This window comes from Pteropus medius, unplaced genomic scaffold (genome assembly GCF_902729225.1).
Source record: "Pteropus medius unplaced genomic scaffold, Ma_sr-lr_union100, whole genome shotgun sequence".
Lineage (NCBI taxonomy): Eukaryota > Metazoa > Chordata > Mammalia > Chiroptera > Pteropodidae > Pteropus > Pteropus medius.
The window spans coordinates 3,552,546-3,571,883 of NW_024355990.1; the positions used below are offsets into that span (position 1 = coordinate 3,552,546).

The 19,338-nt window shown below is 60.6% G+C and overlaps 1 protein-coding gene and 2 long non-coding RNA genes across 7 annotated transcripts in view; 2 read left to right on the forward strand and 1 right to left on the reverse strand.

The window, feature by feature from the left end:
* The window catches only part of SEPTIN9 (septin 9), a 141,537-nt gene extending 122,308 nt beyond the window's left edge, over positions 1-19,229 (reverse strand). Inside the window, exons 1-2 of one of the 4 annotated variants that reach the window (XM_039859532.1) lie at positions 19,142-19,229; positions 4,667-4,723 (exon numbers count right to left, since the gene is read on the reverse strand). In XM_039859532.1, the coding sequence (XP_039715466.1) occupies positions 4,667-4,723; positions 19,142-19,160 (76 nt within the window). In that variant the 5' untranslated portion in view covers positions 19,161-19,229. Of the gene's footprint in view, positions 1-4,666; positions 4,724-16,925; positions 16,987-17,525; positions 17,702-19,141 lie in introns of those variants that run through there. The other 3 variants (XM_039859529.1, XM_039859531.1, XM_039859530.1) reach the window with 3 other exon arrangements.
* On the forward strand, positions 2,617-7,305 carry LOC120600180 (uncharacterized). 2 transcript variants are annotated; one of them, XR_005652132.1, is made up of 2 exons: positions 2,617-4,429; positions 4,630-7,305. It is a non-coding gene; the product is annotated as an uncharacterized LOC120600180 (long non-coding RNA). The 2 variants fall into 2 exon arrangements; XR_005652133.1 differs by having other exon boundaries at positions 2,617-4,368.
* Positions 17,824-19,338, forward strand: part of LOC120600183 (uncharacterized) — a 10,128-nt gene continuing 8,613 nt past the window's right edge. The window contains exon 1 of the long non-coding RNA XR_005652136.1: positions 17,824-19,084. This is a non-coding gene — a long non-coding RNA (uncharacterized LOC120600183). The remainder of the gene's footprint in view (positions 19,085-19,338) is intronic.

Consider the following 19,338-nt stretch of genomic DNA (forward strand, 5'->3'; position numbering starts at 1 on the left):
GTGACGGATTCCTCTGTGATGGATTCCTCTGTGACGGATTCCTCCGTGACGGATTCCTCCGTGACGGATTCCTCCACGGTGGATTCCTCCGTGAGGCGCTCCCAGCTCTAGCCCCACACAACCTCTCACTTTAAAAGGTGGCTTCTCATGAGACTGGATCGCCGAAGTCTGCTCCATCCCGACCCCTCCCCCCGCCCTCCTGTGGCCACTGCGGTCACACCTGCCAGCAGAGGGGCAGGAGACCCTGTGTGGCTGGCCCAGTCTGGCTGCCTGGAGCAGCGTGGGTTCCTCTCTGGAATCTTCTCCCCACTTTTTATCGTGCCTCGAGTTTTGGCTGTTCCTAAATCAACAGAACCCAGGATGCAGCGTCCCCGGGACCCTGCAGGGTTCCCCAGCCGGCCTGCTGCTTTGGGGGTCCTTTCAGGTCAGTGTGGAAGGGAACTCCAGCGCTCACGGCCCTCAGGCCCAGCCAGCCATCCATCCAGGGCTGCGGTGACCGGCAGGGGCCCCGAGCCCCAACATTCCTGAAGGGGGGCCAGCTGCACCCGTGGTGTCCGACATGGCAGCCACGTGTGGCTGCTGAGTACTATGGCCAGTGCCACTGCAGAACTGAGTTTTAATTTTGTGTTAAATAATTAAGTCGAATAACTTAAACACAGGCAGCCACACGAGCCTGCCAGCTGCCCCGCTGCATGGCTTTGCCTGTCCTCCTCCTCGTCCCTGGAGACACCATGTTCTCCTTAAATTTCCTCCCCAGGAGGCGAACAATGAGAAACGATACTCTTCAACGAAGCGAAAGAAGGCTGATATTTCTATTTTAAACTTGTTTTTTTGGCCAATTCACCCAAGCTTCTCCGCCTAAGTTCAAATCAACAATATCTACTGCCTGCCTGCTGTGTGCCCCGAGAGTGCCCAGGCCTGCAGGTGGGAGGGCACGGGATCCCCAAGGCCGAGCCGTGACAGGGGACGGCCAGTTGGGTCTGCGTTGCCCTGTGACGAGGATGCCTTCAGGGGTGACCCAGCACAGGGCCGAATCTGGAGACATGGCCCACGGGCCGGCCAGAGCCCTGGGAGCAGGGAGGGAAGGAGCAGGACGGAGAGGCTGGACAGGAGTCCGGGCGGGGCTGGCAGCACCGTGGACACTGTCCTCGCGGCGTGAAGGAGCAGGTGACAGTGGGTGGGAGAAGCTGCAATGCGCTCGGGGAGCCCAGGGGCAAGGTCCCCAGGCAGCCCAGACTCTGGCCGTCTCTTCCTTGACCAGCTCCCTGTCTCAAAGGCACACTCCCTCCCTTTTGACCCCGCAGCCTGGCACAGGGTACCTGGCCATTCAGCGCATTTCCTGAGCAGCCACTCTGTGCCTGACAGTGTCCCCGGGGCCCTGGAGAGATGGTGAATGAGCTCGACAGGCCCCGCCCTGCACCACCCACTGTCCACGGGGACGATGGCGGTTGGTTAGCCAATGGCACAGCCAGTGTCTGAGTGTACGCCGAGCACTCACGGGGCGGGGCCCTAGCCGGGCCTAGAGCAGGGCAGTCTCTCTGAAGGAAGGGGCATACGAGTGGGAGAGAAAGGTTAGGGGGTCTGGGGGGCTGGCGCCAACAAGCGGTGCTTTAGGGAGACCGTTCTGTGGGCAGAGTGTCCTCCATCCGCAGTAACCAGGTGGGGAGGTAGCTTCCTGTGGCTGCTGTGACAAATCCCCATAGAGCGAGTGGCTTAAAACAACAGAAACTGATTCCGTCACAGTTCTAGAGGCAGAAGTCCAAGACCGAGGAGACAGAGCTCTGGGAAGAATCCTTCCTCAGCCCTTCCAGGTTCTGGTCGCCCGGGCGTTCCTGGGCTCCTGGCCTCATCACCCCGGCCTCTGCGTCCTTCCTCACACGGCCACCTCATCTTCCCTGTGTGTCCGCGCTCTCTGCTCCTAGAAGGACGCCAGCCATCGACCTCAGGGCCTCCCCTAACTCCAGTAGGACCTCCTCTCGGGAGCCTCAACTCACCACATCTGTAAAAGCCCTATTTCCTAACCAGGTTACCTTCTGTGGTTCTGGAGAAACGTGAACTTGGGGAAGGACACTGTTCACCGGCTACAGAGGGATGAGGGTGGGACTGGGGAGGTGACCACCAAGCCCAGAGGTAGTTGAAGGAGGAAAAGCAGGTTTCAGCAGCAGGGCAGAAGGAGAAGTCTCCAGGGACGAGAGGGCTGGCTGGGCCAGGCCGCAGACAGGCCTGGGAACCAGGGCAAAAGTCGGCCAGAGACTGTGGTCTGGGAGGCAGCTGCCCAGAGTGGCTTCAAGGCCCAGGAAGTGCGTGCACGTGGAGAACAAACCGGAAGGGCACGTGGAGAACAAACCGGAAGGGCACGTGGGAGGGCTGCGGGTGGGCGTCCCCATCACCCAGCTGATGTGCCCAAGGAAACACAGCCAAGGGCCTTTGGCAGTGTTGGTAAGCGAGGACATCATCCGCAGCCCCGTGGGGAGTGACCCCGCCTGCCCACGCAGAGGAGCCCTCCCTGCAGTCCGTGCGAACGCAGCAGGCACCAGGACCACGCAGGTCCAGCTCAGAGCCAGCCAGCATGTGAGACAGCAGAGCCGCAGCCCCCCCACACACATCCCCTCACACTCCCGACACATAGGGGGAGACGCGACCCACGGGCCAGACACGCTGCTGTCTGCAGACACACGGCCAAGCGTGCTGCGGACCAGCAGACCCCTCGGCGGGAACGCAGGACGTGGAAAGGGCGGGCCAGGGGCTCCGGCTACGCCCCTAACACCTATTTCTAGAGCAGGATGGGAGCGGGCACAGGCGCCTTGTCTTATTTGTTACATTTGTATATGTCTAACAATACCATTTAAAAGAGAAAACAGTGTAGAAAGTGCGTGGGCTTGTTGGAAAGTTTGGCCGTGGTGTGGTTTGAGCTAAAGTATTGGGGCTCACGTCGGGCTCAGCTATCCCTGGCCTGGTCCCACACGCAGCCCGGGGGTCCTAAGATCACGGATGAAGCACCGCACGCAACACAGCCCCTTGGCAAGGGTCAGGGGGATTGGAGGCTGAGAGGCCGGGGGTCCTGGACCAAGGTCTTAGCCACTGGCAGCCGGGAAGACGAGGAGAGCGTGTCTCGACCACAGGGCTCCAGAGAGAGGATTTCGTGTGTCAGCAGGCAGTCCCAGGCGGAACCCAGATCACCAGCCCGCAGCCCTGAGCTCCGGCAAATTATGCCTTAGGCTTCCAAGCCTGGTCACGGCTGCCAAGTGCTGACGGCACGGAACTGGCCGGTCTGAGCACAGGGAAGTAACAGCCAGAGGAGGCTGCGTCCATGTGGCCCAGGGCGCCAGCCTCCCCAAGGGGTCGCTCCCAAAGCGCGGGGCCTCGCCCCAGCCCGTCACACGGAGGCAGCCCCTAGACCCAGCCCCGCAGGTGAGAGGGGGGGAGACGAGAGGCAACAGGCACCAGATGGGAGCTCCCCAGAGACACGGCGACAGTCGGGCAGTCCAGCGGTCAGCGGCCTGACATGGCCGAGGGGGCGGGGATCCTGCTTAACCACGACGTGACTCATTCCGCTGCCCCGAGGCCTCCAGCCGGGCGTCACCCTTCCATTCCCACGGCCGGCCCCAGTCTGCACTGCAGGGGGAGTCTGCACACCACGCGCCCCCCATGTCACCCCCACTTCCACCCCGCTCCCTGCAACGATGTGCCCCTCGGCCACTCCACGGGTCTGGGGGTGCCTAGCCCACCGGCGAGCGCCACCTCTGGAAGACAGACCTGCGGAGAGGTTTGCGACGGCCCCGGAAGTGAGCCCAGGGATATCCGAGCGTGGAATTCTGGGGGCCCAGGTAACCGGCATGGCCTGGAACTGTCAAATCCACAGCCACTAGCCACGTGTAGATAGGAAGTGGACGCTAATTAAAAATAAATTAGTTAAATAATTCTATGCAAACGAGCGAGTAAATAAACTTAGCAGTGCCTACTCCGGGTGCGCAGTAGCCACACGTGGCTGGCGGCCACCACATCGGTCAGCACAGATGACGACACCTCCCCACCACGGAAGGTCTGCTGGACAGGGCGCCCGGCAGACGGGAGGTGGGTTCCAGGTGGCACGTGCCTCCCCTAGGACGGCTGCTCCACGAGGGCACAGCCCCCGCCTGCTATGTCACCACTACGTCCCCTCCACTGGTCCTGCCTGGGTCTGGCACCCAGTAGGTCCCCAACACATTTTCACTTTTCTCGAGGAATCAGCTGTCTCCTAGAGGAGCCAAGTCCTTGCAACTCCCAGCCCCAACGTCCCCCAAGGAGAGGCCACCAGAATGAGCACAAGCCACCGGACGTGACATCAGAGAACGGGGAAGGCTCCTGTGACAGCCACACTGGGGTCAGGTCAGGGAGGCCACAGATGCCCAGTGGGGAGAAGCTGCACAACTCAATCCCAGCTGCCAAGGTTGGGCGGTGGAGGCCCAGAGCCCGCCCCACCCCGCCCCTGCCCCCCCTACTTCCTGCCCCGCCCCCATCCTGTCCAGCCCTCTGCCCCGCCCACTGCTCCACCCCCTCCCTGTCCTCGTCCTGACCCCTGACCCTCCAGGCTGGGCCCAAGGCCGGTAGACTCTCTCCCAAGTCTCAGAGCGGTAATTCCTGTCCCAGATGAACAAAGAGGACCGAGGCTGAACGAGCCGCTTACCTGGGCCAGCTGGGTCGCCGAGCTTCCGGAGACGATCGCTGGAGGTCCGTGTGACTCCTAAAGACGGGCAGAGGGCAAAGGTCACATGAGGCAGCCGGGAGACAGTAATACTGGGCACATCCTCACCTCCGCTCCTGCCAGGGCTTCCAGAACCAGCCCCTTGCGAGGCCAGAGGCCCCAGACCTCCCGAGTGACACCTAGACCCAGCAGCCACGACAGTTACAGCCGCCTCCCTCTGGACGCTGGCCGCAGGCCGGGCACTGGGGCCAGGGCCTCCTCACAGGTGTTCCCACCTAACTCTCACTACCCCACTTTGCAGGTAGAGAGGCGAACCCCCGGGGGGCTGAGGAACTTGTCCAAGGCTACACAGCTACAAGGAACCGAGGCCAGAATAGACCAAGACCACCACACTCCGAACTCTGGGGTTGTCTCAAGCCTGCCAGGCACGGGAATCGTCTGCGGGATGCAGAGAGGAGCTGGCACACAGCCAGGCACGGGGAGCCCCAGTATGGCCCACGTCCACCTGTGTTGGGACAGGCTTCTCCTGCACCGGGATCTGTAACGCGGGGGCGGCTGGGCTGGGTTTGGGAGGGTGGCGGGTGAGCTGTCCCTCCCCAGCCCCCAGGAGGAGACAAGGGCAGAACCCGGGACACGCGGCCTCGCGCTGCACACGCTCCGCCCTCACGCACACCCCTCGGCCCAGCACCCCATCCTCGGAGAGGCTTATGGCCGGCAAGTCCCAACTTGAGGGGATTTGCTGAGCACACCCAAGAGGTGCCGGGTCGGGCAGCCACGGGGCAGCAGGGAGCCAGGCCGTGTGCTCAGGCCATCCTTCAGAGGGCCGCCAGGACCCCCAGGTGGCCCAGCGCGAGCCTCCCTCGCAGACACCAAGACAAGCTGGAGCACGGCCTGTGGCTCGGGAGGGACCGGGGGGGACCCGGACGCTGCCCGCAGCCCCCTCCACCTGACACCACCAGGGCGCTGGGGCAGAGGTGCCAGCTGCCCCCTGCAGTCCTCCAGGGAGGCTCTCGTAGCATGCATGCACGCATGCATTCCATAAATGCACACCAGAACCATGACCCACTGGGTGTGAATGCAGCGGCCATGTTTCTGAAGGTTCCAGAGCCCCAGGCAGGTGGTCAGCGACCCGACACAGAGTGACCACGGGCCAGGTAGGCGCCATGCAGTCGCAACCACGTCTATTTGCTAAGGCTCTGTGACCACCACGAGCTGCGTGTCCACCCTCCCACTCACTCGACCTGCAACCCCAGGGGGCAGCCACCGCCCCATTTCACAGATGCAGGAAGTGAGGCTCGGAAGCCCCGCAGCTGTGGAGCTGTCCCGTGGCACCCCAGGCACGCGCCAGCACCAGCCACCCCGGGGACTGTGATGGTGGCTGGCATGCGTCAGTTGGGCGTGTCCGTGAGGGTGTTTCTGGGTGAGATTAGCGTGTGAATCGGTGGGCTGAGTAAAGCAGACCTCACCCCAACGTGGGCGGGCATCTTCCAACCCGCCGAGGGCCGAACAGAACAGAAGGTAGGGGAAGGGGGACCGCGCTCTGCCCGACTGGAACGTGGCCGGAGACACACCGTCGGCTGCCCCAGCTCCGTGGCCTTCAGACTTGGACTTGGCTCTTTCTATTTCTCTGCCTCTGTCTCTCCTGCGGGTTCTGTGCCTCTGGAGAAGCGTGACTGATGCCGTGGCCTCACGCGGCAGGGAGGCCAGCACCCTGCCCCCGGTGCCCGCCTGACTGGTGACGTGTCTGCTCACCGCCGAATGACGACAACTCCTTTCCTTTGGAACTCCAACCGGGGGCAGGGACCCCAGGCCAGCCCCGCCAGGCGGAGGCCAGACCACGGCCGTAGGCCTTCGGGGGGCAGGAGGGGCCAGCACCTGGCCCGCAGAACTGATAGCACCCTTGAGATCAGATGAGGCCTGGCCTGGAGTGGCTCTGGTGGGCTGCCCATGAGAATCACCATCGCCTGTCCCCACTCTACATTGCCACCATGAGCTACCTGGGCTAAGAGTGGCACCAGCGAGCCACGGCCGTGCTCACAAATCCCGCCCCCAGGAAGGAGACACCGCAGCGAGGAATCGGGAAGGGCCGGGCCCAGCATTCCTGTGGCGAGTCTCGCCGGCTGTGTTCCCCCGGGCCAGCTGCCACCCACCCGTGCCCCTTGCTCTGGCTTCCGGGAAGTGGTAAAGACGAAGAGGATCCATTCGGGGGTGCCTGTCTCCCCAGACCCGCTGGGGGTGGCAAACGGCAGACGGGCTCTGTCTCGCATTTCTCGGGTGGAGTTTTTATCTTATTTACACTGTTTATTTTTCCGACTTCCCAAAACACATGGCTGGTGCCATGCAGCCCCTGGCACTGTGGAGACGCAGGCCTGCTCCCCGCTAATGCAGAGGGGGCAGCAGCATCCGAGGGGCCTGTACCCTAACACACGCCCACCTCCCCACAAAGACCCCGGGCTGAGAGCCGCTGAAATTCCGTCCCCAGACCCAGTTATTCAGGCCCGTGTCCGAGGCCAGAAGGGAAGCAGCCGGAAAAGCCTCCAGGACATCTAACAGCTCACTGGTCTAGCTGAGAACTGAGTTATTTTTATGTGATTTTAAAATAAAACATATTCGGAAAGAAAGGAGATGATTTGAAATTCAGCTGCCTGGCGTCGCCCCACAGCAAATGATTCGAGTTCTCAGAGGCCAGGGAGCCAGGAAGGTCTGGAGTCAGACAAACAGGGTTTGAATCCAGACCTCGCCGGGCGCTCGCTGTGGGTCCCAGGAATGCCCCCCGCATGCCGAGTCTCAGCTTCTCAGCCCGCGGAATGGGGGTGGAGGGCAGACATGGTGTTTACTCAAAGGTGTTTGCTCAAAGGTTAAATGAGGCCACACATTGCAGGAACTTGGCACAATGCCTGGCAAGAAATAAGCCCTCAATAAACGATTTTATTACCAATATCAATATGTTAACTATATTATTATTATTATTATTATTATTATTATTATTATTATTGCTCACCAGCCACATACGCCAGCCTGGACCAAAGACCTGTAATTAGGAATTAACAGAGCTTGGCTGCCTGGGCTGATGCATTTTAACAAAATAGAGGGGTTCTAACCAAGGCATATCACAGCCAGGGCACTGCTACCCCAAGAAAGATGGCCAGTTCCACCAGGCTCCCCCGCAGCTGAGGGCAGTCGACACCCTCCAGGGCGGACGGCACATTAGAGGAAGGCAGGGTGGTTCCCCAGGTCCACAGAAAACAGTTGGGACTTGGGGGGACCAGAATCTCGGTGCCTCCCAGCCCGGTCACCCCAGAAACTCCGCGCCTGGAGCCTGTGCTCACTTGGGCCGTGGCAAAGGCCATTCTGTAAATGTTCACGAGCTGCAGCCAGTGACAGACACCGCGAAGCTGAATGTGTTGAGGCTGGGAGATTAAAACACGCGGCAGGGGAGACGGAGCACAGGGCGAGGGAGGGCGGTGGTGTGGGGACTGGCGCTGGCCTGCGCCCCAGCCGGAGAGAAAACGCAGCCTTCGAAAGCAGAGAAGAAGGTGTCCAGACCAGACGGGGGTCCTCGGTCCTCAGGAGAAAGAGGGTGATCCGGGATCCCCCGGGGAGCAGCGTTCGGGGCACACAGCCACCGCCGCCTGGCGGGGGAGCCCTCCTTGGGGACTGTGGCCTGGAGGCAGCCACCCTTCACCACAGTCCCACCAGGTACGGCCTCACCTGGCACGGCAGCCTTGCGGACGGGAGCTGGCCCATGTGTCTTGGCACCCGGATGCCTGTGTCATGGGTTTTCCCCTGTGCGTGTAATTTGGGGGGAGCCGGGATGGGCGAGAGAAGGGCAGTGTGAAGGCCTTTTATTTTCTCCTTTGAACCAAGATTTTAGGATGGAACCCGGAAAATTACAGCGTTGAAATGGTTAAAGAGGCCCTAGACTCTCCACAGACTCTTGAGTCTGTTATCATTATTTTAATGACTGGGCTGCCACACATCGCACCTGTTCTCCTCATAGGGCTGCAGCCACTGTCAACACCCACGATCAGAGTGGCTGTCCCCAACCCCTCTGTGGTCTTACACAGCTTAACCCGAGCGGGGGTGCAGAGCGGGAATGAGGCTGTCGCTAGGGGAGGGTGACAGCCACACATACACACACAGACACACCCCCCATTCTGCTCTTGTGCCAACGACGAGGAGGCTGGACAGCTTCCTCTAGTCCAAAAGTGACCATTTTCTCCAAAGGGAGCTTTGCAGGAAGAGGCGCTGTGAAAACTCATGCACGAACCATCAGTTTCAATGACAAGAGCCTATCTATCTACAGAAAAGAATCAATTCTCCATTTTTTTCTTAAAACTCATGAGAGTCCCTCAGAAAAGGGCGGGGAGGTCACAGCGACCTTGGCCAGGAGCCGCCTGCCTCTCCCTGCCCCTTGGAGCCCAGGACGGAGGGGACCCCAGGACACACGTCTTGGTCCCCCTTGTCCCGTGGAGGACTGGATCAAGGTCAAGGGTCCCGGGTGGGGGGTGAAGAGTCAGAGTCTAGCTTATCCTCAGAGGAACCTGAGGTGAGGAGATAAACCCCATCGCCCTTCTCTTAGCTCTGCCCTTGGCCGTTGCTCCCCACTGAGCGGAGCGGCTGTGCTGAGGGGGAGATGAGACCTTCTTGGTGACGTCCCCTGCTCCCAACGCAGGGTGACTGTTCCCCACCCCCAGGGCTGGCAGCTGGGGCCCTGGATTAAAGGGAATCCCAACTTATTCCTCCACCAGGCGAGGAATCCTTTTGCCTTAGGCATATGCTTCTGCAAAAGACGAAACACTGCAGAAAGTTTGTTTTCAGCAAAGCCTGGGGCCTTGACGCCGGGGGTTCTAGTCCCTTCTCTGAACTCCCACCCTGACCTGCCGTCCCCCTCTGTCAGGGGGAGGGGGGGTTCCAGCCCACCGGCCCCGTGAGAAGCAGTTGCCCCAATACAAAAAGGCCAACCAGAGGGGGCTGCTGGTTCTGGGGCAGCCCCCCTGGCCCCTGTGCAGGCTTAGGCTGGGGTTGAGGTCAGGGTCTAGCTGCAGGGCCAGAAGCCAGAGAAGGCCCTGAGGCAGTGGCATATCCTCGGTGAGAGCTCTGGGGTGCGAGGAGTGTAAAGGGGATTGGGGTGCAAATCGGCCTCCAGCTCTTACTGCATCTTGGGCAGTACGACTCCATTTCTGAGACTCCATTTCTGCATCTACAAACTGAAGACTCGCAGAAATGCTTACTGAGCATCAAACTCCACACCGGGCACTGTTTGAGGAGCTTGGATACATTGGTGACAAAAAGGGACGTGACTGCTCTCTGGGTGGCTCTCACAGTCTACCGAGTAGCCAACACTGGTATCCCGCTCACAGGTGGGGGAAGGTGGGGGGTGGAGCCAGCAGCCCTGGCATGTGGCAGGAACAGCATCAGCAGATGGCCAAGTCTGTCACATGACACCAGTGCTGACCAGGCACCCACCGAGCCCTTCCCTTAAACTTTTGCCAGTTGGGTATCTGGATGCTGGGTCCCACCCACATAAAATACAGCCTCAGTAAATCTGAATTTCAGGTAAACAGTGCATCCTCTTTAAGCATGGGTACATCTGTCTGTTCCTCGCCCCTCCCAGCTCTCCTCTGAGTGGCAGGAGAGCTGACCCTCTGCAGGCTGAGGTTTTCTGGGTCTGGTCAGAGTTCGACCAATGGGAGGCTTCGGAGGAGACTGGGAGGGAGGAGCAAGGGAGAACCAGGGTCATCTTTCCCCCCTCCACCTTGGAGGTTCCCCCAGAGGCAGGTACGGTCTTTCTATAGCCACAGCTCCTGCCGGGCAGGCCCACCCTCGTCCCGGGACCCCCGGAACAGCCTGCCGCCCTCTGACCCTCTGCGCTGGTGGGAGTGGCTTCCCGCAGCTCATCTCTAGGCAGTGCCCTGGAGGCTCAGGAACCTGACACTCCAAGGCCCTCGGCTCAGGTTTGTCCCTTTCAAGGCACTGAGAAGGGCCCTAGCAATACATCCTCACGATCAGACATCAAGTTGGCAAAATGGAAAATATTTTAACTACGATCGTCACACTCTCTCGGGGCCAGGCGCCGGTGGAGGGGAGGCTGGCATCTGGGGCTCCCCCTCAGGAGATGTAGAGAAGCGGAGTTGGAAAGGTGTTTAGTTGGGTTAGATTTCCGTGGTTTATGGTCGTTTCCATGTGCAGTTCATGACCCCTGGCCACCGCGGGGTGCACGCCCCCTCGTTCTTCCGAATCCATCTACTGTGCAGAATCAGAAGGGACGGGACACGAGCTCGCCCTGCGGTGCCTGGGGCCAGAGAAACGGGGGGGTGGAGGAGAAGCCAGATTCAAGGCGCATGGAGCCAGAAGCTGGCCTGCGGGAGGCCACTCCGACCACCGGACGTGAAGTTCTAAGCCGAGAATTCAATTCTCCTTAACGTCAACAACAAACAGAAAGTCTCTCTGGGCAGAAATAAGCGCAGTAATGCAGCACACGCAGTCGCCGGAGCCCCATACTTTTCTATTTCTTTTTTGAGGAAAATCACATAAGATAGAATTCATCAGAATTCTCATGTTTGTAGAGCAAAAACACCATAGTAGTACCGCGAACTGTCTGAAGTCGCCCTGTTTTACGCATCCCAACTACCAAAAGTAGAAAAGAAATTCTGATCAACTCGGAAGATAATTAACTTTCTGTTGTCTCGAAAGACAACGATATTACAAAGTCATCATAAAAAAAAATGATCAGAGTGCGGAGCCAAAAATGTAGGGGGAAAACGACTTTGGAGACAGGACAGACGGGTAGCTGACTGAGAAAAACGTTATATTTCTGGATTTTGTGATGCTTGTGATATTGGCCGGCTGTTTAAAATGTGTGATTTGTTGATATTTCTTTTCTCATTCTAAACAAGCAGAGGATGAACCCTTTACGACCTGGGCCGCCTCCCTGTTCCCCGTGTGGCTTTTCCACTCTTTGGGAAGCTGTACGACAAATCTCCCCCCCAGTTCGGTCCTAAGCTCTAAATCCTCGACTGCTTTCTGCTTCCTGCTTAGGCCCCCGATACGCACGCCGTGGACAAACTGCACAAGCGAGAAAGATGAGCAGATTAACGAAGACGATCACGGCTAACTGGAGGAGGGTGAGCAAGCAAGAACCGCCGACTGCAGCACGAGGAGCGGTAGGGGGAACGTGGGGACAAGGCTGCGTCAGACTTAACCGCCCCAGAGTACCCAGAGGGGCAGACGCGTCTCACGCAACCTTTCGATGGCCGTCGGATCAGGGCACAGGGATAGACCATAGAGAGGCGGGGATGGGGGATGGGTGGGTAGAGAGGCCCTGGGAGGACTGACTAGGAAGATAGCAAGACAAACAGGACGGTGACTGGCGTGTGAGCCTGGGGGCTCCAGAAGAAACCTCTGCACAAGTTACCAGGCACCGGAATGAAGGACCAGCAGGAGAGGTGGCCGGTCACCCGGTCTCCAAGAGGAGGGCATCCAGGCTGCCCAAGGAAGCAGAGGAACCTCCTGGGGTACAGATGTATTCTATGGGGGCCAAAGAAGAGATGGAGAGGAGAAGAGGCTGGGGGCCGGGGGGCTGCACGTTACACGCCAGCGAGAGGGAGGGACCAAAGACTATAGACTGATCTTCTAAGTGACAAGGACACCCAGGGTCGTCTCGGTGGCTATAAGCAAGTTGACAATCAGGACAAATGGCATTTTCTGTTCATTAAACCTCTTCATAAAATGCTGAGTAAGAACCCCCGTCTGGGTCTGGGGGCGATCCCAGGCCTGCTGGAAAACGGAGCCGCTGTGGGCAATATCTGACTACATTCATTACCTGGAGAAATGTCCAGTGTCCAACCAGCCCGCGTCCCACAGCCAAGAAGAGCATGGCTCCTGTGACATCAGCAGCCTCGACTCCAGGACCTGGACCGGCACCATCAGGGAAGAGGGCCATGGTCAGCAGGCCGCTGAAGGGCGCCGGTGACGGGGTGGCGAAGTCACCCATGCATGAGCTCCGATTTCAAGTGAAAGGAGCAGTTAGAAGCGGTTTCTACAGGGACTCGCAACTCTGTGAAAATACACTACAGACCTGTGACGAGGGACTCGAATGATGCGTCCCGTGCGTGTGGAGACAAGTAGAGAGGGAGCTCGGAGAGCGCGGCTGTGACCGATGGGGCTGGACAGTGCGTCCTTTCGATTTCCTGTCCGCGTGCTTGGGCAGGAAGTGATGAGCAAAATGAACAACGACCAAACAAAGGGGAGAGGGAGAGAGAAAACGGATGCAGTCTATTCTAAAGGTTTTCCTTAAAACCTTTTTTTAAAGTAACACCAAGGCCTGGCAGCTACAGTGTCACCCCACCCACCCCTCCTCCTGCCCCGAGGAAGGTGTGCCGACCGGAATGACTCGGTCCCGCAGCTGAGGGCTGGCCACGCCTCGGGCCCCTCAGGCCAGAGGCAGAGTGATGCCAGCATTGCCGAGAAATCACCATCCGCTGGCCTCCAGCCCCAGGCTGCTGCTGCTCCGTGCGCTCGGCGGCTCGGTGGTTATTCCACAGCCTGGTGTCCCCATGGTGTCTACGCCGGGTCATCGCAGTGCCACAACCCGACTGCCACCCTCCGACACGCACGTCTGACCCTTTGCAGAGCCAAAGTCACGCGTTTATTAGTGAGTTTTGCACACCACCCCCAGACCCCTCCTGGCGGATCGCCAGTCCTCAGCAGGCCGGAAGACAACGGGGCTCAGATTCGACCCACTTCCGAGCGGCTCGTGTCGCAGAAGCGTCATTCCCCCACTGGGATCCGATCCCGGTGGACACAGGAGGCGAGTTTACGGGGAGGCAGTGAAACCCCAGGTGGCAGATCCGATGGACGTGCAGGACAAGCCCAGGGGCGGACGGCCAGCTCGGCCCTGCACCCCCTCCCTGGTACCCCACTCACTGAGACACCTCCGACCTGGGCAGAAAGTCGCCACTGCTCACGATCTGGCGGCTGCCAACGCACCTGGCAGGGCAAGGGGCGGCTCTAAAGGAGTCCACGGCTGCCATGGCTGACCGCCCCCCCAAAGCAGCTCCCCGGTATCGCCTTGTGGGGGAGCGGGGGGATCCCAGCCACAGCCTAGACTTCACTGCATACCCCTTAAACTTCCCTGGAGGAGCACAGAAGAGGGCAACGCCCCCCCATCTCGCCCCTGCCCCACTATCTCTAAAGAGGAAAGGCTCGGGTACCTTGGCCCCGCCTCTGAAACCCCAGGCCAGGGAGGGTGGGAGACGCTACTGTCCAGGGGCGGGCAGTGGGTGACAGAGGCCTTTCCGGCCCTCTTCGTCCCACCCAGCACTTCGGGGGGCCCTTGGGGAGCTGCGGCCCACACGGGCAGGCTGGAGAGGCCGAGCAGGGCTCCTCTGCCCCTGACACAGAGGACGCTGGAGGCCTCGAGCCGGCATCCCCCGGAGGATGGCCTGTGGCATGCATTCCTGCTGCCGAGGGTGAGCAGCGGGGCCCAAGTGGGACCGCCTTGCGCTCCCTGCTGCCGCCCCTTTTCCTGTCCTGGAGGCTCCAGGCTGCCAGCAGTCACGCTTCACAGAACCAGGTCAGATTAGGGCCGGAACAAAGCTCAGTTGTTACACAGCTTCCGAGAAGCCACTGACAGCAAGAGGCCCGGGGGCCACCACTCCCTGTGTCTCAATGTCCCCCTTCATGCCGGCTGCAAACAGACCCGAGCCCGGGCAGGACAGGGAGATAAGGCAGAGAGAAACTGGGCTGGGAGCAGAGCACCAGCTCGATGCCACGCTCAAGGCCGGGGACCCAGGGCCAGGCTGCCCGTCCCAGGAAGGGCCCGGTGCAGGAAGGTCATGCAGAGCCTGGCACGCAGTGGCGCCAGGCAGACGCTTCTGGAATGAAGGACTGAACCAGAGGAAAGTTGACACAGACCAGCAACCTGGGCGCCCCGAGCTCAGGAGCGCGGCTGCAGCAAAGCCCGCTGGCCTCGGACCTCCTGGCAAAGTCCCTGGGGCCCAGGCCCAGCTGGGCCAGCAGGGAAGGGACAGGGGGGACCAGCCCACCAGACTCACGGACCCTTCAGTGTCCCCAAGGAAGCTCAATACCCAGAAGACCAGGTGTCCACGGTCCCAGGCCCGACTGTAGCACCCCCCACCCCAGGGCCCGGTGCCTGCCAGGACAGGCTCCCCTCAGTCAGTGCTTCCAGGCCGGCTGACCTCTGTCAGTGGCCATCGGGACTCCTCGGCCAAGGTCCCTCCAGGAGACCCAGTCCCTCATTGTGGCAGGGGCTGTTCACCTCACCACTTGTACCCACCGATTCTTCATAAACCTAGAGCCTAGAGCCCAGGTGTTCCAAGGTTATTGCTCCAACAGGCAGAGGCACAGGCACCCAGCATGTCATCTCCCTCCCCACCCAAATGCTCAGAGGCCTCAGGCCTGGGGCTTCTCCCTCCGGCCCTCCCCTCCCCCAAGGCCGCCAGCTGAATCAGCAGGGAGCTGACTCTCCTCCCCCACCCGCACCCCCACCCCGGCCGGGCCTGCACTGCTGTGTGCTGAGCCTTCCTTATCAAGTACATCTCAAGCAAACTGCAGAGCCCACGCAAGGCTGCCCATGGACAAACAGCGTCAGAAACAAGGTCCCCACAGGGCCCATCCACGGGGGGCTGTCTGGGGCGGGCAGAGTCTCAGAGGAGAGGGGGACTGCCTCCTTCCTGCTCTTGGGGTCCCTGGGTCCTCAGGTGAGTTGTCCTGCACTGACACCCAGCTGAGAACCCCCACGCCCACCTGGACGCGGGCTCTAGGCGGCTGCTCCTTAGCTGTGACCCCATGTCCCCACTGCGCCTGTCCTGGCCTGAACACACAGGGGGCTCCAGGAAGAAGGTGGGCTGTCTCGCACTCAGGTGTGTTGTCAGGCGCCTGGCACCGGGCTCTCAGAGCCCCTCCGGGCAGGCTGGGGAGATGCCGACAGGCAGGTGACTGTGGTCTGGGCTGAGCCGAAAGGGCGGGCGGGCCACACGCCTGAGCTTGCCTCCCCATCTGCAACAGGCCGAGGGGAGGGCTGGCCCCAGGACCCAGGCTCTGACGACTCGGGGACCGTGGGGGTCCAGAAGGGTCCGTGGTCCTGGGCATGAGTCCAACAGGGCCACAGAGGAACTGCACGAGGTGGCTCTTCCTCTCCACCCGGGTCCCCTGCACGAGCCAGGACAAGCTTGGACATGAGACGAGAGGCAACAGAACAGACGAGGGAGGGGGCGGAGGGGCCAGGGCAGAGAGGAGGAGGAAGCCCTTAGCACCCTTCCCGCTCACCCATCACCCCGGATAGCTCCTCCCCTTCCCATAAGTCAGCTCCCGGAGCACTGGGTGGGGGAGGTGGGTGAGCAACAGGTCTAATCTCCCTCCCGGGACAGCCTCGGCCCTGCCAGGCCCTGGAGAAGTCACCAGGCACAGGGCTTTGTAACCTCTGGCAGGCCAGGTGCCCCTCTAGGATCTTCCGAAAGTCAGGAAGAATCTCAGAATAATTCCCGCGTGCATACACAGACCAATCCCCAACCCCCAGGCCTCCCGGAAATGTCCCCCTCATCCTCTCCACCCCACTCCCAGTGCCACTGAGGATTCCCAGAGGAGCCAGAGACACCAAAGGGTGAGCTCTGCGTGACCCAGAGTGCAAAAGGAAGCCCCAAACGCAGAACACCGGAGGACCAGACAGGTCCAGCCTGCAGCCCAGTCCCATGCCGAGGGGCAGGGGCAAAGCCCAGCCACAGTCCTGGCCTCCGCCCAGCAGAGGTCCGGGAGGGGTGCCAGCAATAACCAAGATGACAGCACCACCAAGTTCGAGAGCGGGCACCTCCAAGCCTGTTTCATGTGAAATCACTTAAACAGCACGACAAATTAGCAGTATCCCCACGTTACAAATGGGACGCCCAATATCAACAAGTTAACACCGGGAGCCGCCGCGATGAACCACTGGGCCACACTGCCTGTTGACTGCCATCAGTTCTGCCCCCACAGGAGCGACAGGTGAGGTGGACTCTGAAAAAGCCTGGAGCGAACTGAAGCTGCCAGAGAGAGCCTGCCCCAAGCACCCACCTGGGGTCCTACAGCCCCCATCGGGGCCTTTGCTTCGTCCCCACCTGGAAAGACCTTTTTTAGTCTCCACCTACTCGAAATTTCTCATTCCTCAAGGCCTAGTTGAATCCTGCCTCCCCCCAAACCTCCCCACAGGCCCAGGACATCCTATAGCACGCGGCACCCTTACCTGCGCAGGTGTAAGGGGTGTTAAGGAACTGGCGCCTCACCGACATCCTGCCTCTCGGGTGAGAATGCAAGCTCCCCGCCAGCAAGGACCACAGGATGTGCATCCAGTGAGTGAGTGTAGACGCATACGCGCGATCCCTCCCGAAACATTTTTAAAATTTCCCCCTTTTCAGAGACTCGTGAGTGCTCAAACCAACTCTCATCATAATCATGAGATTTGCTCTCAAGCCCGATAATCCCACCCAGCCCAGGTGAAAAGCGAAGCCTTCCTGGTTGTCCTTGGATTTTCAATGCTGGGGGATTTTAACACCCTCTGCTGCTTTCCTTAATATCATGGCATTGGTGTTATGCAGGGGTCAGTCTGACTTAAGCACCAAGAGAAGCGGAGTACACTCAGAAGGGAGCCAAGGGGCCACCGCCCTGGGCCAGCCCCCTCCAGCCTGCCCCACACACTGCATCAGAGTGACCCATGACCCAGAACGCCTTGGCTCACCGCCAGGAGGGGGACAGACTGGAAGTGGTCCAAGCCTTCCAGGGCTCCACCCCGTAGGTAAACACAGGGGCCCGCTGGCTGCCTTTCCAGGGGCTGGCTGCTACTCACCCCATACACTCCACTTCCACCTACTGCAGAAAGCTCCATTTGTTTTCCCCTGGGGGCGAGGTAGGCGTGGAAAGGAGACTTTAGACCCACCGGCACCTGCTGGCACCTGTAACGGGGTCTCGAAGTTGCCCCAGTAAAAGGCCAAGGACCCCGACCGCCCCCACTGTCCGGACTGAGCGGCGGGAGGTGAAGTTCGGGGGCCAAGGAAGGAACACCCACAGACCAGCCGCACTGGGCTGCGGATCACAGCGAGGGGCCGCACCGACGGCGATGCCCACAACCATCTCAAGTATGTGGAGCATGCTGGGGAGGAGGGGAGGCCGAGCACCAAACCCCAGCACACGCCACCTGGACGCCCCCGCCTCCCACCATCGTGCGCCTGGCATAGAGCTGTGTTCAGGGCGTCTGCAAACCGTGCTGTTTGCGACAAGGCGGTGAAAGTTGACATTCTAAGCCAGTGACCCAGAAGGGCATTTTCGGGAAGTTCTGAGTAACCCTCCTTGAGACCAGTTATCTATTCTCTTTTTGGGTTCTAAAAGTAGAAAACAGGACACTGAGCAATGGCCCCAAAGGCAGGGAGATGGTCCAAATGGCTCTTCTGTCCTCTTATCGATAAAAATTATTTCGCGAGTCCTTGGCAGAAAACTTCATGTCCAAACAGATTAAGGGAAGGAACATCGACAGAAAGTGTGCAGGGTGAGCAGAGGAGATACCGTTTACTAGCTGACAACCAAGGAGGGCGAAGGATCGCGCCTGGATCCCTAGAGGAAAAAAGCACGGAGATCTGGTCTGCCCTTAACGTGCCCTACCTAGGGCTTGAGCAGTGGAACTTCCAAGGACCCAAGGGGAAAGGCTTATAAAGGGTCCTCCACCTGTGTGAAGTCGGACCAGCTGACCTGCAAGCACCCGGATGGCCACCTGAGGCCCAGAAAGTGAATCTGCGTTGCCAAGGAAGGTGAACCCGCGTTGCCAAGGTCGGGCACTGCAGGATGGTCCCATCTGGCGAACCTCCTGGCTCCACTGGGTGGAGGAATAAGGGGTTTATCTGAAGGGCGCTGTGGCCCTGACTGCCAGGCTGGGGGCTGAACCCAAGGAAATCGTCCACTCAGCCCCGATACACACGGGGACACACACACACCCACAGAGACACACAGAGACACACAGAGACACACAGACACACACACACACAGCTGAAGCGCCCCAACGGCGGGTCCTGGAAACAGCGATTCCAGCAAGGGCGCAGCGCGAGCAGGAGGGACGGCCAGCCCACGGCCCGCAGCGGCCCCGCTGAGCGAGGAGTGGCCGACAGACAGGCAGGGGACCCTCGGCTAAGGCCAGAGGTGGAGTCCAGCCGCGCAGGAGTCTGAGAGCTCAGGTGCCCGGACGCGCCCCGGCTCGGGAGCAAAGTGGGACGCCAAGTCCGTCGAGGGGTGCAACGCCCTGAGGGCCCCTCGGTCCCGCCTGGGTGGAGGCTGCGTCAACTGGCCGCGCGCCAACTCCCCACGCGCCTGCCCAGGGAGTTCGGGGACCCACTCGGCTCCCAGGGCGCCTCGACTCAGGTAAGAAGGGCCGGCGCCGCGACGCCGACCCCTCCCCGCCCCAGGCGCGGCGCCCACCTGAGTACGACTTCTTCATGGTGCCGCCGTGGCCTCTGCTCCCCGGACAGTGTGCGGCGAGGCCGGCGGGGCGCGGGCTCCAGGTCGCTAATCCCCGGCGGCCGCGAGGGGGCTGGGCGCGGGGAGGAGTGGGCGGCCCCGCCCCGCCCCCTCCGGCCCCGCCCCGCCCCGCGGAGGTGCGCGCCGCGCCCCTGGCC